The sequence below is a fragment of the Sceloporus occidentalis genome, unplaced genomic scaffold (assembly GCF_023333645.1).
Source record: "Sceloporus occidentalis isolate IW3139 unplaced genomic scaffold, rSceOcc1.0.p SCAF_14, whole genome shotgun sequence".
Taxonomy (NCBI): Eukaryota; Metazoa; Chordata; class Lepidosauria; order Squamata; family Phrynosomatidae; genus Sceloporus; species Sceloporus occidentalis.
In genome coordinates, this window is record NW_028316994.1 from 4300845 (window position 1) to 4316863 (window position 16019).

The 16019-nt window shown below is 41.0% G+C and overlaps 1 protein-coding gene across 4 annotated transcripts in view; it reads left to right on the top strand.

Moving 5' to 3' along the window:
- The window catches only part of LOC149303610 (glycogen [starch] synthase, muscle-like), a 45944-nt gene that overhangs the window by 6234 nt on the left and 23691 nt on the right, over positions 1-16019 (top strand). For all 4 annotated transcript variants that reach the window (XM_089481133.1, XM_089481130.1, XM_089481131.1 and 1 more), the window contains exons 3-6: positions 7417-7598; positions 12196-12387; positions 12909-13094; positions 14620-14764. In XM_089481133.1, coding sequence (XP_089337259.1) covers positions 7417-7598; positions 12196-12387; positions 12909-13094; positions 14620-14764 — 705 coding nt within the window. The remainder of the gene's footprint in view (positions 1-7416; positions 7599-12195; positions 12388-12908; positions 13095-14619; positions 14765-16019) is intronic.

The following is a 16019-nucleotide window of genomic DNA, read 5'->3' on the forward strand; positions in this document are numbered from 1 at the left end:
ACATGCTATTCTGTTGAATAAGGAACTTTCTGAAATGTCACCCAGTCCTTGGAGTGGCTGCATCCTTGTATAAATAGTCAACTTCAGAGGAGGGTGGCTGCTCCCAACGAGCAGGTGGTGGCTTGGCAGAACTTCTCCTGACTCATATGCTGTCCAGATTCATGCTTCTGCTGTGTCATGTGGAATCATGTGGCTTAGCACACCAAAAAAGAAAGCACATGGGACTCTGCAAGCTCCTTGCTTTCGTCTGAAACCAAATCATGCTGCTAGTCCTCAAAGGATTAGCACACAGTATTGAAAGATGACACTGTCTGCTAAAATCATAGAAGTAGTTAAAGGTCTTCTGTGATTTCAGTCCTAGGCTTTATGTTGCGCACCCCCCTTTTTGTTTCCCAGCCTCATTAAGCTGTTTTATTCTTTCTCCCACCCAACCCCCTCACATTCCTGCTGTGTCTTCTGTTTAATGGTTACACATCACTAAACAGCAGTAATGTTTGTTTTAGCATGTGCATTGGTTGTCAATGGATGCCATTCATGTGTTCCCTTCTACCATCTCAGTTGCTTCCCCAAATCAGCTTTAACTACATACTAGATCGTGACCCTGAAGATAGTATGCTCTGTATAGGACTGCTTTAGATGGATTTCTAGAGGCTTCCCTTGGCTCTAAGTATGATGGCCTATCGCTTGATGAAAGCTGGGTTGCCAAGAACATGTTACAGTAGCATTAACATCTATCATGGCTCCACATTGTCTTGGATGCATTTCAAAGTTCTGGTTTTAAACTGTAAAGCCATTAAATAGCTCAGTGCTTGGTGTTTATGTTAGAGACCACATACGCCCAAATGTCCTCATGTGATCATTAAATCAAGTAGGTGCCACACATGCAATAAAGTTAGATACCAATGGCACGTAGTCAGTGTCTAAAGTTGGATCCTGAGCAATTTGGTTTTTAGCTTACTAGACTAGATGTCTCTGGTATAACATTTTGGATTAAGACATTTTGCCTAGGTGTTCTTTAACAATTGTTGGGGCTCACCCACAACCCTGTGTATGCAGGGATGGGATAGGGTTCCTGATAGAAATATGCTTAAGGTTGTGGCACTACACTGCACTTACTTAAGAGTAAATACCATTGAATACAACAGGACTTGCTTCCAAACAGATATACATCATAATTTTGCAAAATATCAAAAATTGTAAATCCCATTGAATACAGAAAGACTTGCTTCCAAACACACACATATGCACACGCACATGTTTGCACCATCTTATAGAATGATTATATAAGTATGCACACAAATAAGTGAGTACAAATGCACACATAGCAATGTTTTATCCAACTATACTTTGAAATTCAACAGATCACAGCTTGGAATTACTAGGAAGGAATGTTGACCAGGCAGTTATCGCAATAAACATTTGAGAGTGGCAACAAAATGTTGCTGCATGGAGTGCTACTATTCATTCTTCTAACTACTCTGTTGTATGCTAATCCACTTTTTTCTGGTCTCTCCTCCAACATTTAGCCAGGATGTCATGGACACGAATCATGTTCAGTCCTCATTGGATACTTGCAGTGTTTTCTCCCCATAACCCAAAGGTTTCTTGTATATTTAAAAAAAAAACCTCTTACTATAAACCTTGGAGTTTCTACTTAGTCTACTGATACCACTCTCTTGTGCTTGGCTGATGCCATAGTGAACTGAGATTGCTATTAGTATATATGAAAATCACCTTCTGAAAGTCTAGAAGAGACATCAATATTAAATACCTCTTCCATTATCTCAGGCTTAAGAGTCAATGGTTCTTCTTATTGATTAATTACAGAATCTTAAGATTTTGACTGTATGGTATGGGCATTTCCGGGAATGAGACAGCACTTATGCAGGACACACAAGCTCCTGTAGCTGAAGAAGAACCACAATGGTCAATATCACCTTTCAGGGCTCTCACTTGGCTTCTGGTTGTAGCCTCCCAATTCAGTTTTACCTTAGGCCAAACAGAGCAGCAGTGCCCTGTGGTTTCCACAAGAGATGCTTGTGTTTATCCTGCTTGAAAGTGCCATTTGCCCTTATTTGCCCTTATAGAAAAGGATGCTATAATTCCTATCAAGTGTAGTCTTCTTGATCCATCAAACCAGACAGCTAAGGTTGTTAGGGGCTGCCACCACATTGTAGAATTTATGTAATTTGACAATGCTTTAACTGTCATGAATCTACAGATTTGTAGTTTGGTGGGGCACCAGAACTCTCAGACAGAGAAGGCTAAATCCAAAACTATAAATCCCAGAATTCCATAGCATTGAGCCGTGGCAGCTAATGTGGTATCAAACTGCACCCTTCCATCTTGCCTCAATGCAGCTCAACCTGAGATGGCTACACACCTTCCTTACAGCTATCCATGGCTGTGGTCGCTGGAGAAAGAGAAAATAACATCCTTTCCATTGACCTTCCATTGTTCAGCTCTGTGACATGCTGAATTTGTAGCCTGCTGAAATAACACAGAACCCTGTGCCTGCTTTCCCCCCTGCCCCTTCTCTTTAATGATCCCTAAGGCAGAGACTCCCAGAATTCCCCAGCCAGCATGGGCAGAAGGGGGTGTCTTGGAATTATAGTCCAAAAAAGTAACATTTTGCAATTATGTTTAGTCATCAGTATTCCTGACACGTTACAGATCGGAGGGCTGTTTCAAGTTTTGATATTTCTGGGTGGTTGCAGAAGCTCCTTGGTGAAGATCAGGATAAGAATGTGGTTAATAATAATAATCATCATCATTCACTCCTTGATAGGAAAATGGACCTCAGCATTGCCTTCGCAGTGGAAGGATTGAACTTTAAACACCAAGGGAAGCTTGCAGGCAATCTTTATCTTAGAGATCTTGAGATAAAGAAGAGGTGGAAAGGGCTGAGTTTGAAAAGAAGTGGGGTGTCATAAAGCTGCCTTTTTTCCTTAAGCAATGAGCCTGACATTTAAATATATATAAATATATAGGCTCTGTATTCCCTATTTCCAGTGCTTCAACACAAGCATCTTAAAGAGGCTTCAGTAATTTAACTTTCTCTTAAAAGGTGGGGAAATTGTGTTAATATTTGTGTATGTCTATAAAATTTCAGCTCTGTCTTTCATGATAAAATAGCCTCAAGGTAAGTGAGTCATAAAACCTGGCATGGGGAAAATACAATAATGTAATGACTGTAATTCCTACCGACAAGGTTCAATAGCTCAAAAGCCCAGCATAGAAGAAGTAAATGTATGAAAACAACAGAGTAAATGTTTCCTATTCCATTAAAAGCCTTAAAAGTTGATAACAAGTGAATATTCAGGATAAAATTCCAAAATTGGGTGCCCACATACACAAAAAAAGACCATTGTCCGTTGGCCATCTGTTTGACTGTTGGATGCAGGAATACCAGGAGAAGGGCTACTGATCATAGCTATGTTACTACTAGAGCTTTGAAAAATTACTTTTTAGACTAATTCCCAGAATCTTCAGCCTGCCTGGAAAGTAGGGATCTACTGATAGCTGTAATACAAAAAACTTGCCTATCCTAACTCTGGTTGTTGCTAGTTTAGTTGTCACCATTCCTGACATTTTACAAAGTACAAGAGAAGATATTCTTGCCTAAGAAGTTTATAGCCACTCGGATTCCCAGTGATTGGGTGGTATATAAATAAATCCTATTATTATTATTATTATTATTATTATTATTATTATCTGAAATATGACACAGGAAGCAATAGAGGAAGGGAATCAAAGTGTAGATGGGATGGGCTGGATAAGCAGGTAATCCATATGCAGTTGTTTCAATGACATCTGCTCATGTATAGTTGTAGTCCAGAAGGGTATGAATACTCTAGTGTTGTAATTCACTGCTAAAGGATGGTTATATTTCACTGATCTATCATGGGGAACAAATATATTTGCAAGACCTCTGTAGCAATGCTTTGCTGTCCTTCTCCTAAAATAGTTCTAGTGCTGTGAAATAGGGATGATGCTATAAAGCAAACATAAGAAACCTTTGGACCTACATGTTAGTCCATTACAGCATAAACAAGAAGGTATCCTGTGGTGCTCTGTAGATGACAGGTGGGAATCATGCAGACTTCCACTTGATGCTGAACTGAAGCTCCCAGCATTCTTCCACACTGGCTTTGCTGGTTAAGGTTCCTGGGAGCTAGAGTCCAATAACATCTAGAGACCCTACCACTGCTATAGGCCAACAAATTTATTATTACATGGGTTTTCCTGGGCTATAGCCTATTCCATCTGAGGCACAGAATTTTATCCAGAATTGTAAGTGTGCATAAGTTCAGTTGCAGTGAAAAGAAAATGAAATGCAGAGAATAGTAATTGGGCAGAGATCAGTAATAGCACTTTCTTCATTTAATTTCCCTTCAATCTCACTGTCTACATTTCCACACCCAATCAGAGACTCATCTGATGAAGTGGACAATAGTCCACCAAAACACATGCTACAATATTTTGTTATCCTCCAGGACAGACACAGAGTTCTTTGTAGTTGGCCATGCAGATGTTTCTACAATTTGTTTCAGACCCTCCAAGCATGGCTAATAATACTGGACTGTGGTGTTGTTATCCAAAACATTTGGATGGCCAAAGGTTCTTCACCCCAGCAATAAAGAGAAGCAAAGTTGGTCCTTGAAGGATTTATGTGAATAATCCCTTCCTAACAGTGCTCTCTGAACTTTGTCTTTTCTTAAAGTTTCCCTGGGTTCTTCTATTCTGCAATGCTACTTCCAAGCCAGACTTCCCCTACTACATGATTAATGAGTCTGCTTTTTCCTCTCTTTTCTTTTAAATTACCTGGCTTGGAAGGAGAAGCAAAGAATTAAAATTCTAAAGCTTCGGGCATGGATTTAGTAGACGGAGCCAGGTTTCCTTGGGCACGGGTAGCTGGCATGATGGAACAGTTTGTGTGCCTTCTCAGAAGAGATCTGGCACCTACCTAGCTGCATAAAAGAGGGCAAATAGAGGAGCAGTGATCTTTTTCAGTTCCTTTCGAAAGCAGTGACTGTGAACTGCAAGAGTAGGTAACCGATATCTTCTGGTTACAGCAAAGTATCTGTGAATATTTTCTGCTAGTGTATCTTTCAGGGATAGGCTAGACGTAAACAGTGTCTTACTTCAAGTTGACTCTGACTTGTGGCGACCCTACTGTAGAGTTTTCTTGGCAAGGTTTTTCTCAGAAGGTTTGCCACTGCCTTCCTTTTAGGTTGTGCAAACAACTTGCTCAAGGTCACTGTCTGGGTTTCCAAGGCTCAGCGGGGATTTGAACCCTGGTCTCATGAAGTCCTAGTTCAACACTCAAACCACTGCACCACACCGACTCTGTAATAAAAAAAAAGCTTTAAAATAATACTAGTTATCAGTTGTAAGCAAGGTAATGGGTACATTTGTCCTGTAGTGAATAATGTACAGTGATGTGCACATAGGCTGCATCTGCACTGCAGAAAAATCCAATTTGACACCATTTAACTGCCATGGCTCAATGCAATGCAATTGTGGGAACTATATTTTGTTTTGGCACTGGAGCTCTCTAACAGAGAAGTCTAGATATCTCACAAAATTACAGTTCCCAGAATTCCATAGCACTGAGCCATGACAGATAAAGTGGTGTCAAATTGCATTATTTCTGCAGTGCAGATGCAGTCTTAGTTACTTGATCAGCTTCCTATCAATGCCCTGCCAAGACATAACATGTATTTAGTGCCTGACGCCATTGTCTCCTGACTCCCTGGATTATTATACAGGTGTGTCAGTATGTCAAAAGATCAGGAAGGGAGATAAAAAGCCAGTGCAGTTGTTTTTATATGTATTAAGCAACACTATGATGGAGCACAGAGGTGGGGATTTTTTAAAAACTTATTTTCTTTATATTCTGCCTTTCATCCAAAATGACAATCAAAATGGCTTACCATATAAGTAAAACAAACAATATATGGTACAAAAGCTTTGAAAGCAGTAAGCAGTCAGTATAACTAAAACATTACTATATGCATTATGAGTTTTTGATTATCTTAAAACAGCACGCACCTCCTTCTACCCATACCACATAAAGGGTAAAGGTCTATTTAAATAAAAACATATTTGCCTACTGACAAAAAGAGAACAAAGGTGGGTCAAATTGAGTCTCCCTCAAAAGCTAGCATACTGGTGATGAGGGCTATAATCCAACATAACCTAGATGATCTTAGATTGGGGAAGGCTGCTGTATGCAATCTCCAACTCAGGAGACCAGGGTTCAAATTTCCCTCAGCCATGGCAAGTCGCTCGGTGACCTTAGGCAAGTCATGCTCTCTCAGCCTCAGGTGAAGTCAAACCCACTCTGAACAAATCTTATCAAGTAAACCCCATGATAAGGTCACCTTGAGGTTGCCATAAATCAGAAACCACACAACGCCAAGTCCTTAAGATATCATGGTCCCATGTTGCTTAGGGCTTTATAAGTCAAAACCAGCACCTTGAATTGGGTTCAGAAGCATATTGGAAGCCCGTGCAGTTCTTGGAAACAGTATTATTAGTCTCTCAAATGCTTATGAGAGCCAGTGTAGTGTTGAGATTTGAGTGTTGGGCTACAGTTCTGGAGATCAGAGTTTGATTCCCTGCTCAGGCATAAAAAACAAAACCAAACCTGGGTGAACTTGGGCAAGTCACATTCTCTCAGCCTCAGAGGATGGCAATGGCAAACCCACTTTGAAGAAACTTGCCAAGAAAACCCTATGATAGGTTCACCTTAGTGTTGCCATGAGTAAAAAAATGACTTGGAGGCACACAACAACAACAACAAAATGCATACCTGATCACAGCCTGGCTGTTATCTTCCTCCTCCTCCCTCTGCATTATTCCCAATAGTGGTGCTTAGAAAAATTAAAACAAGTACAGTTACCGTAATGGCATTTACAAAAACAGCAGAAGTAAAACCATATACGAAGGTATTGCTAAAATATAATTAGCCCATGTATAATTAATACCCTTTGAAACAAATCTATTGAGAGACAGAAAAATAAAAATCAGCAAAACAGCACACCAATAAAAGCCCTTGTAATACATTTCTAAAAGCTTGCTAGAATTGCCAGTGGAAGGACAATAGGGAGGGAGCCCATCCTAGCTCCCTAGGTAGGGAGTTCCAAAGCCTGGGAGCAGCCATCAAGAATGCCTTCTCCCATGTTCCCACCAAACATGTCTGGTAAGGGGTAGCAGAACTCAAACAAAGGTCTCCTCCAAAGATTGAAGAGCCTGGGCAAGCTCCTATAGGTCTACGGATAGGCTAAACCTGAACTGTTTGATATAGGGCAGGATATAAATATTTACATAAATAAGACACAGAGCTTACATGCATACAAGCTTACATGCATGCAAGAAAGAAACTAATTCTACCAGTTATCTCTTGTATAGTTGGTGGGATCTACACGGTTATCCAGACCAAAGCCAAGATTACACTGGACGAGTGGGGTGAGAATTACTTCCTGATCGGGCCTTACCTGGAACTGAACGTCCGCACACAAGTGGAGCTCATAGAGCCACCGAACCCTGCCATCCGTCGTACTATTGACTCCATGAACGCAAAAGGATGCAAAGTAAGAATTAAGGATGCAAAGTAACAATTTTAAATTGTTGTAAACCACCTTGAATCCCATTGTGGGAGAAAGGCAGGATATAAATCCATAAAATAAAATAAATAAAAATATAAAATAAAGTAAGAAACTTCAGGGTGATGGTGACAAGGACTGCCGGTCATAGAAGCCAAAAAGAAGACACTGGGATTTGGGGCTGCAGGTACCTGATAGCCAGCATGGTGTAGTGGTTTATTTGAATCCCTGCTCAACTATGGAAATCCACTGTGTGAGCTTGGGTGAATCACACTCACTCAGCCTCAAGAGGACGGCAAAGGCAAACACCCTCTGAACAAATCTTGCGCCCCCCCCCAAAAAAAAACCCCAACAGTGATAGAGTTTGTTTTGGAATCACTATAAACCAGAAATAACTTGAAGACACACAACAAGATACTGATACTCACAAACAGGACCTCACCAGCTGTACAAAGACTGTAGCTCACTAGTAGAGTATATGAAGAACATTCCTGATTCAATCCCTGAAATGTCAATTTTAAAAAATGGCAAAAGAGATGGTAGCATGTATGTGGTGTAATGTTTTGAACCAATGTGGTGTAATGGTTTGAGCATTGGAGTAGGACACTTGGAGACCAGTGATCAAATTTCAAGACCACCAAGATGTTTCCTTTGGAGTCATCTGGCAGTACAATTTGTCTACTTGGGGAGCAGTTTTTAAAAATTATGTGGGGCTTGGGAGGCACACAGTTTCCACCTTTGTTTTGTTAACAGCTCTACCATCACTGTTTGTGACATATAAATATATACGTCTTTCTTGAGTTTCAGATTTTTGTATTTGTGCCTTTCCCTGGTTGAAAACACAAGATTGTCAAACGATGGTAACACTGTTATAGATGTATTCATTGGCTCAAAATTCCAGTTTGCCTTGGGAAAGAAGATCCAGAGTTCCTGGTTCTCATATTAAAATACAGAGAACAAAACAAGTCTGTTGTGTTTAGCTGCTCTTGACTGCAGGGGGAACCAAAGGCTTTATGTCTATCTCACTCTTTCCCTAAAGCTCCATTGGATCAAAGACAGTGGAATTCTAGCTCTTACTTTCAGCTGGCACTTCCAAGGGTCCTTTGCTTCTCCTCCCCCCATCCATGCCAGACAGTAAATCTAGGATGGAGGGAGCTGAAGTCCAATAACATCAGGAGGGCCACGGGTTTCTCCCTGCCCACCCACCATGGTAAGCTGAAGATTCAACAGAGGCAAATGCAAATTTTGCCCTCAAGTCATGATTTAATCTGTGTAACTCTCTCCCACAAGTTACAGTAGCAAGTTATGGCAACATGATTTTTAACTTCAAGGATGATTCAGATATAGTTTTGGCAAAAGATAGATCTGTCAGCATCCATTAGTCAGAATAGCTAAATTCAGGACTTCATTTTTGCAGATAGTAAGATGTTGGGAGAAGACTGCTGCCTGCCTGTCCTTTCTTTATAAAGGTGCATCTGGTTGTTACTGCCTGTGACAAGATGCCTTGTTATGATGCAGTAACACTAGCGTGTAATCTTTCAGATACTTTAGGGATGATAAGCATATGGCCCTCTTTCCAGATGTTATTGAAGTATAAATTCCATCACCTTCTAGCTAGCTACCATTGCCAATAGTGTGAGGGATCATGGAAACTGCAATCCAGCATTTGGAGACTCACAGTTCCTCCATCCCTGGTACATGCTATGACAAATTTATGTAGAGCTGTCAGCACACATGGATGCTGTTCTTGGTGACTTCTGTATGGCAGATGTTGTACACAGTGGTGCATGAACTTGGTCCTTGAAGAGATCAAACCTGAAATCTTTTTGGAAGCCAAGATTATCAAACTGAGGCTGTCGTATCATGAGAACGCACCACTCATTAGAAAAGACAATAATGCTAGGAAAGGTAGAAGGCAGTAGAAAGAGAGGAAGACCGAATGCCAGACAGACTAAATCAGGGAGGTCACAGGCATGGATTTAAAGGACCTAAGCAGAGCAGTGGAGGATAGGGGGTCTTGGAGATACCTCATCCACAGCATTGCCATGAGTTGGGGTTGACTGGAGGAGGCAGGAAAAACGACCTTCTCTCAAGGGAGGGAGACCTAAGAGAGCACTAAGAGAACTGTATCCCAGACTTATCCCTGCTTTCTGGTCCCAGGGCTCGCTTATACAGAGACAGTCACACCAGATTTCAAACCTAACTTTGATACAGAAAATATATAGACTGTGGTGGTCTTTTTGTTTGCCCACAGCTGTGCTGGAACCAACTGTAGCTTCTTACTGGGCAGAGATGCTGGTTTCTATGTGTCCTCACCAAACACGCCTGTGATAGTGTTGGATGGAGAGAAAGTCTTCCTCTGAAGATCTTAAAAGTTGACTAGGGTCAAAGCTAGTAATTAATTAATTATGGAGTGGGAGTGTGTGTCTAGAGTCATATGCTGTATTTTTAATCTTTTTAGTTAGGCTTTAAATGTTTTTAACTATTTAAACCATTTTTAATGTGATTTAATTTTTTAAACTTGCAAATTAATATTTTAGCCTGATCTTTTTAAAATTATTGTGAGCTGTTTTGAATCGTATCTTGGGAGAAATGCAGGACATGAGTTCAGTCAATCAAAGACGGTAGCCACTATAGCTCTTTAATATGTACCAGATTCACCAAATGTGTGTGTATCCTCCTTCCTTTCTCTTTGTTTGTTATCTAACCTCACTCTCCTGCACACACTTTCCTGGCCAGGAGGGCTGCCGAATATTTCTGCTTAGGCAGTTATTTTGGGCAACTCAGCAAAGAACAACACCAGGCAGGCGACCTTTCACAAAATGGAGATGGGGTAACATGAACTGAGGCTAAAATTAACCCACACACCTCTCACACTCTCACATAGAGCACTGCCCCCTTCTTGTGAAACCAGTTCAAAGGGAACAATAATAGAGTTGTGAAGTAAGTGAGTGAAAGAAGAGGGGAAAACCTCAGACCAATGGCATAATGTGGAGAGATTTTTCTGGGTTAGAATGGCAGTCAAGACTTATTAGATTCCCCAAGAAAGGAGAAAAGCTTGAAGGCCAAACAAGGAAGGTGCAGAACTCAATTTGAGTTAAGGTGGTTTACCAGATTTTGCAATAGTCATTTTGCAAGTTGCCATGAGTATGCTTAAATGTGAGGTATTAATTGCTTAAATAAGTAATTTGGCCCTAAATCATGATGACACATCTTAATGCATTTCTGTAGAGAAGACTGAAACCCCATATAGAATTTGGACCTCCATGTGTCTGACTTCCAAATAAAAATATGAAGCACGTCTCTAGGCCTAATAGCCAATGTGAAAATATACAAGTATTATCTGCCAAAAGCCTAGAAATAAAAGGTAGAGTTTCGGTAGAACTTCTCTGGCCCATGTGAATTCCTTTCTTCTCCCATAATTACTCTTATTCCATGGTCTCCATATTTCCTACTGTCTCCAGGCTATTAGATCTATCTGGTTAGTACTTGGATGTGAGACTGCCAATGAATACCAGGTGCTGTGGGCTATATTTCAGAGCGAGGAACTAGCAAAATCACTTCTGAGGATTCCTTGCCTAAGAAAAGCCTATGTATTATTATTATTATTATTATTATTAACCTTTATTTATAAAGCGCTGTAAATTTACACAGCGCTGTACATACAATCTTTTTAATTGGACGGTTCCCTGCCCTCAGGCTTACAATCTAGAAAGACACGACACAGAAGGAGAAGGGAGTGGTGGTGGGGAAGGGGCCTGTCTAGTAAGATAATACATATAAAATACATAGCAATACAGGAAATGATTCAATAAAACAGACAGCAAAAGAACATCAAATAGCAAGTGACAATTATGCAATGCCTGGGAACGCTTCTCTGAATAGGATGGTCTTCAGCTCTGTTTTGAAGCTGGTTAAGGAAGTGATGTCTCTTGCTCGCGGGGGAAGAAGGTTCCAGGAGTGAGGGGCAGCGAGTGAAAAGGGGCGAATCCGAGATGGGGCAGAGGAAATCCTGGGCTGGGACAGCAGACCTTGACTACCAGAACGGAGGGCCCTAGTGGGAAGGTGAGGGGAAATAAGGTCTGGTAAGTAAGGAGGGGCCAGCCCATGGAGGGCTTTAAACGTTGACAGCAAGAGCTTATACTGAATGCGGAAAGGGAGGGGGAGCCAGTGAAGGGATGCCAACACAGGAGAGATGTGGTCAGAGCGGTGGGCGGATGTGATAATGCGTGCAGCTGAATGCTGGACAGAAATTAAAGGACGGAGGTGAGAGAGGTAATATGTAAAATTAACAGGGTCACCATAAGTCGACAGGCAACTTGAAGGCACATGCATGCATACTTTTTAAAATGTGTGCATGTATGTTTGTGTATGTGCACATCTTTTGGAGCAGGGCATGGAACCAAAATATTTAGCTTCAGTTGTAATCATATATTCATAAAACTGAAACACAGTGTCTTGAAGTTAGATAGTTTACTAATTTCTAATTTAAATGTCAAAATATGTGTTTCAGTAGCTGCATTGCTAGAGAAAATCTCTGGACTAGATAACTCTGAGTGTGTCAACTAATTTTCCATGTATCCAGGTTTACTTTGGTCGCTGGCTGATTGAAGGGGGGCCCTATGTGATCCTCATTGATATCGGAGCAACTGCCTGGAGCTTGGATCGCTGGAAGACAGAGCTCTGGGAAAGCTGCTCCATTGGGATTCCTTGGTATGATCGAGAAGCCAATGATGCAGTTCTCTTTGGCTTCCTTACCGCCTGGTTTATTGGGGAGGTAAGGAAATGTTTTCCTGTATGATTTACTTACTTACTAAACATCTTTCTTGGCCACCTTTCAAGATTATTGTTTTCCCAAGGTGGCTTGCAATATAAATGAATAAAATTCAGTATCAAATTATAACAGTCCCTTCAGTTTAAAACCAGACAGAGCAAGTTTACATTTAAGGGCTGATTAAAAGCAACTACTAAGGGATCCAGGGTTAGCTCTTGATGCCACCACTAGAAGTCCTTTCTCTAGAGTAGGCAGGGGAATCATGCAGCCCTCCAGAAGTTGTTGGACTGCAGTTCCAGAGTAGCCAAAGCTGAACAGGCTGGGAGCTGTAATCCAAGCACAGTTAGAAGGCTGCATGATTTCCATCCCTGTTCCGGTACCACCTATTTTACTTGTTTTAGTAGCCGGTAGTATGCAAGACTTGCAAAGATCAGAGAAAGCATGGACAGGTTCAAATAATGTTTGCCTTTTTTTCCTCTGCTCTATAAAGCTCCTGTTTCTCTTTGCTTGTGCCCTTGATACAGTTTTCTGCGCAATGTGAAGAGAAGCCATTCATCATTGGTCATTTCCATGAATGGCTGTCTGGGGTTGGCCTTTTCCTATGCAGGATCCGGAAGCTTCCGGTGGCTACCATTTTCACCACCCATGCTACCTTGCTAGGACGCTACCTATGCGCTGGCAGTGTAGACTTCTATAATAATCTCCAGACGGTGAGTCTTATGAGGGGGAGAAATGGGGTTAGACTGAGATGGGGAACAGATAGATTCCTGAGCAGGGCTTCTCCCGTGGTTGCTCTTCTGGAGACACAAGTGCTAATTTTTAGTCACCTACAAATTGTTTGTATATTTATTTATTATTGCATTGTTATGTGCCTTCAAATTGACTCTGATTTAGGAGGCAACTCTGTATAGAGTTTTTCTGGGAAATACTTGCCATTGCTTTCCTGTGAGGCTAAGAAAATGTGATTTGCCCATAGTCACTTACTGGATTTGGTTACCTGAGTGGGTATTCGAACCCTGGTCTTATGGAGTCCTAGTCAAGCACTAAAACTACTAAACTTTACGGGCTATCTTTATTATTTGTTACTTTTGTAGCCTATGTTTCTTCCAGTAAGTTCAAAGTGGCATTCATGGCTCCTTTCTATCCACTTTATCATCACAAGTCTGTGGGGCAGGTCAGTCTCAGAAAAAATAATTGACCCAAAGTCACTCCATGATTTTTTTTTGTCTTAGTGGAGAGTTGAGCCTCAGTTTCCCAAATGCCAGTGCAGCTCTCTCAACTAGCCTTTCTCAAACTTTTTACCCTAGAGGAGACCTTGAAATGATTTTCAGGTCTCAGGGAACCCATGTATAAATATATATATATCTAAAGCTTAGAAAAATATTTATTTTTAAAATCACAATCTCTTGTGGAATCCCTAGAGACCTCTCATGGAGCACTAGGTTCTGGGGAACTCTGATTGAGAAACCCTGCTCTAAGCCCTCCAGCACACTATCTCTCATGCAACATCTGTGGCACCAAATGACATGAGGAGGTTGCATTTTCTGGCATTCAGAACAGTAATATTTTTTTCTGCATGGAAAATGTGATTTTGAAACCCTGCCCTACTTTACTATGCTGTTTATGATCATGTATGCTCCAGAAAATTGCTTTGCTTGTGTGGAACAAGCAGTCATCATTTTACAGCACTAGTGATGCCCTTGGTTATGATTATGTCACTGGTCCCCTTTCACAGACCTTTTGGTTTTGCTTAGTTTCTGTGAAGAATATGCATTCCTCTTTCCAGTGGTTCCTTTCCAAAGATGCAACAAGGGTTTGGGATTGTGGACATGGGGGTGAAAAAAGGAGAAAGTGAAGTACATGAAACTGTTTATAGCAGAGGAAACATCAACAAAGTTGTATTCACAAAGCAAGCCTGCTTCCTGAATACCAGGACAACTCCACTTAACTCCTCTCTCTTAGGGATTGGATATAGCACCATGAGCATATTCTGGGCAATATCATAAAGAAAATACCTAGACCTGTTTCCTAGAATGCTACAAAAGGCTCTGGGAGTCCTCAGGTTCTCTTTGAGCATAAGAAAGAACCAGACTGAAAGGTAGAACTGATGCAATTCCAGGTGCAAACTGGCATCTGGCACTAGACTAGCAAATTAACATCTGTTTCTGCCCTCTTCTGCTCCTTGGACTCTACAGCTGGGTTTTGCTTAATTTCTTTTTTCTTAACTCACCTCAGTTTAATGTGGACAAGGAAGCTGGAGACCGACAGATCTATCATCGCTACTGCATGGAGCGGGCTGCTGTCCACTGCACGCATGTTTTTACCACAGTTTCGCAGATCACAGCTGTAGAGGCCGAACACTTATTAAAAAGGAAGCCCGGTGAGTAGTGTTTGTGTCAGTTTTAAAAGTAATAGTTGGGTTAGTTTGTGTCAGTGGAAAATGGAGAAGAGGCAGCAATGGTGGAAGAATCCAGCAGAACCATTGAGACTCTTTTATTTTAGCACGATCTTTTGTGGATATTAGTCCACTTCTTCAGATGCGCTCATGCTAAAACAAATCAGTTAGTCACAAAGGTGCTACTGGATTCCTCTATTCCCAGGCCTTGTGAAAAAAGTTAGATCATGTAAAAGCATCTAGTAAGAGCATCTACAAACTAACTATCTCAGTGAATAGTTTGTGGCTTGCTTCACCAGCTGTGCTTGGGTGAAGATGTTGTCTATGTCTGGGTAGAATCCTTTGTTAATATTTTCATTACTGAATTAAAAAGTTACACTCCTTATGGGGAGGGACCTTAGGTCAATAGGCAGCACATGAGATTAGCATAAAGATGGGCCTAGGCTCAGTCCTTGACATCTCCAGTTAAAAAGATATCACATTGGAAGACTAAAGAAGCCTGTAGTGTGAGATTCTGCAGAGCTACTAAACAAAGGCTAGGCAATTGCTTGGGGGGCCAATTTCTGTCCCCACTCCACCCCCACATACATACAATATGCTAGAAAAACTCTGTTTTTCTTCAGAGTTCCTCTCAAAATGGTGCCCAGGGTCCTTTCACTCCACACAGCTATAGTACTATGATTCCACTTTTTCTATATTTGCAACTTGTGGAGATTCTGGAGTGGTAGATGGACCCATTTTCCTCAGTGGAAATGTTCTGAATGGCTTTAAGGAAAACATCACAGAGAAATCATGCCGATTTAAAAAAAAAGTTGAATGGGTGAGGGGATAGCCATAGGGCTTCAGCCGCCAGAAAGGTGTGGGCCAGGGACCCATATGGCTCATGGGTTGCACATCCCTAGCTCTATGCTAGTCAGTATATAGCGACTTCATGCATAGTCTTTATCACATACAACAGAATGTCCTATTATAAAAATACATTTTAAGCTATATAAAGTAACCTAAAATTATGTTTAGTGTTGCTCTGAAACTTCAGTCTTTGGGTACTTCCAGATGCATTTATCCAACAGTGTGGAAGCATGAAACAGTTCCCACAGATGGAAACACATACAGCATGTGTTATTCTGATATACAGTTGTGTCTTAAGATACAAATTCAGGAAATACATATTTATGTTTGAAGCAAATCCTAATCATGAATTGAATCCAAATTTAATTTGCTGACTAGTAGCCCTGTCCAT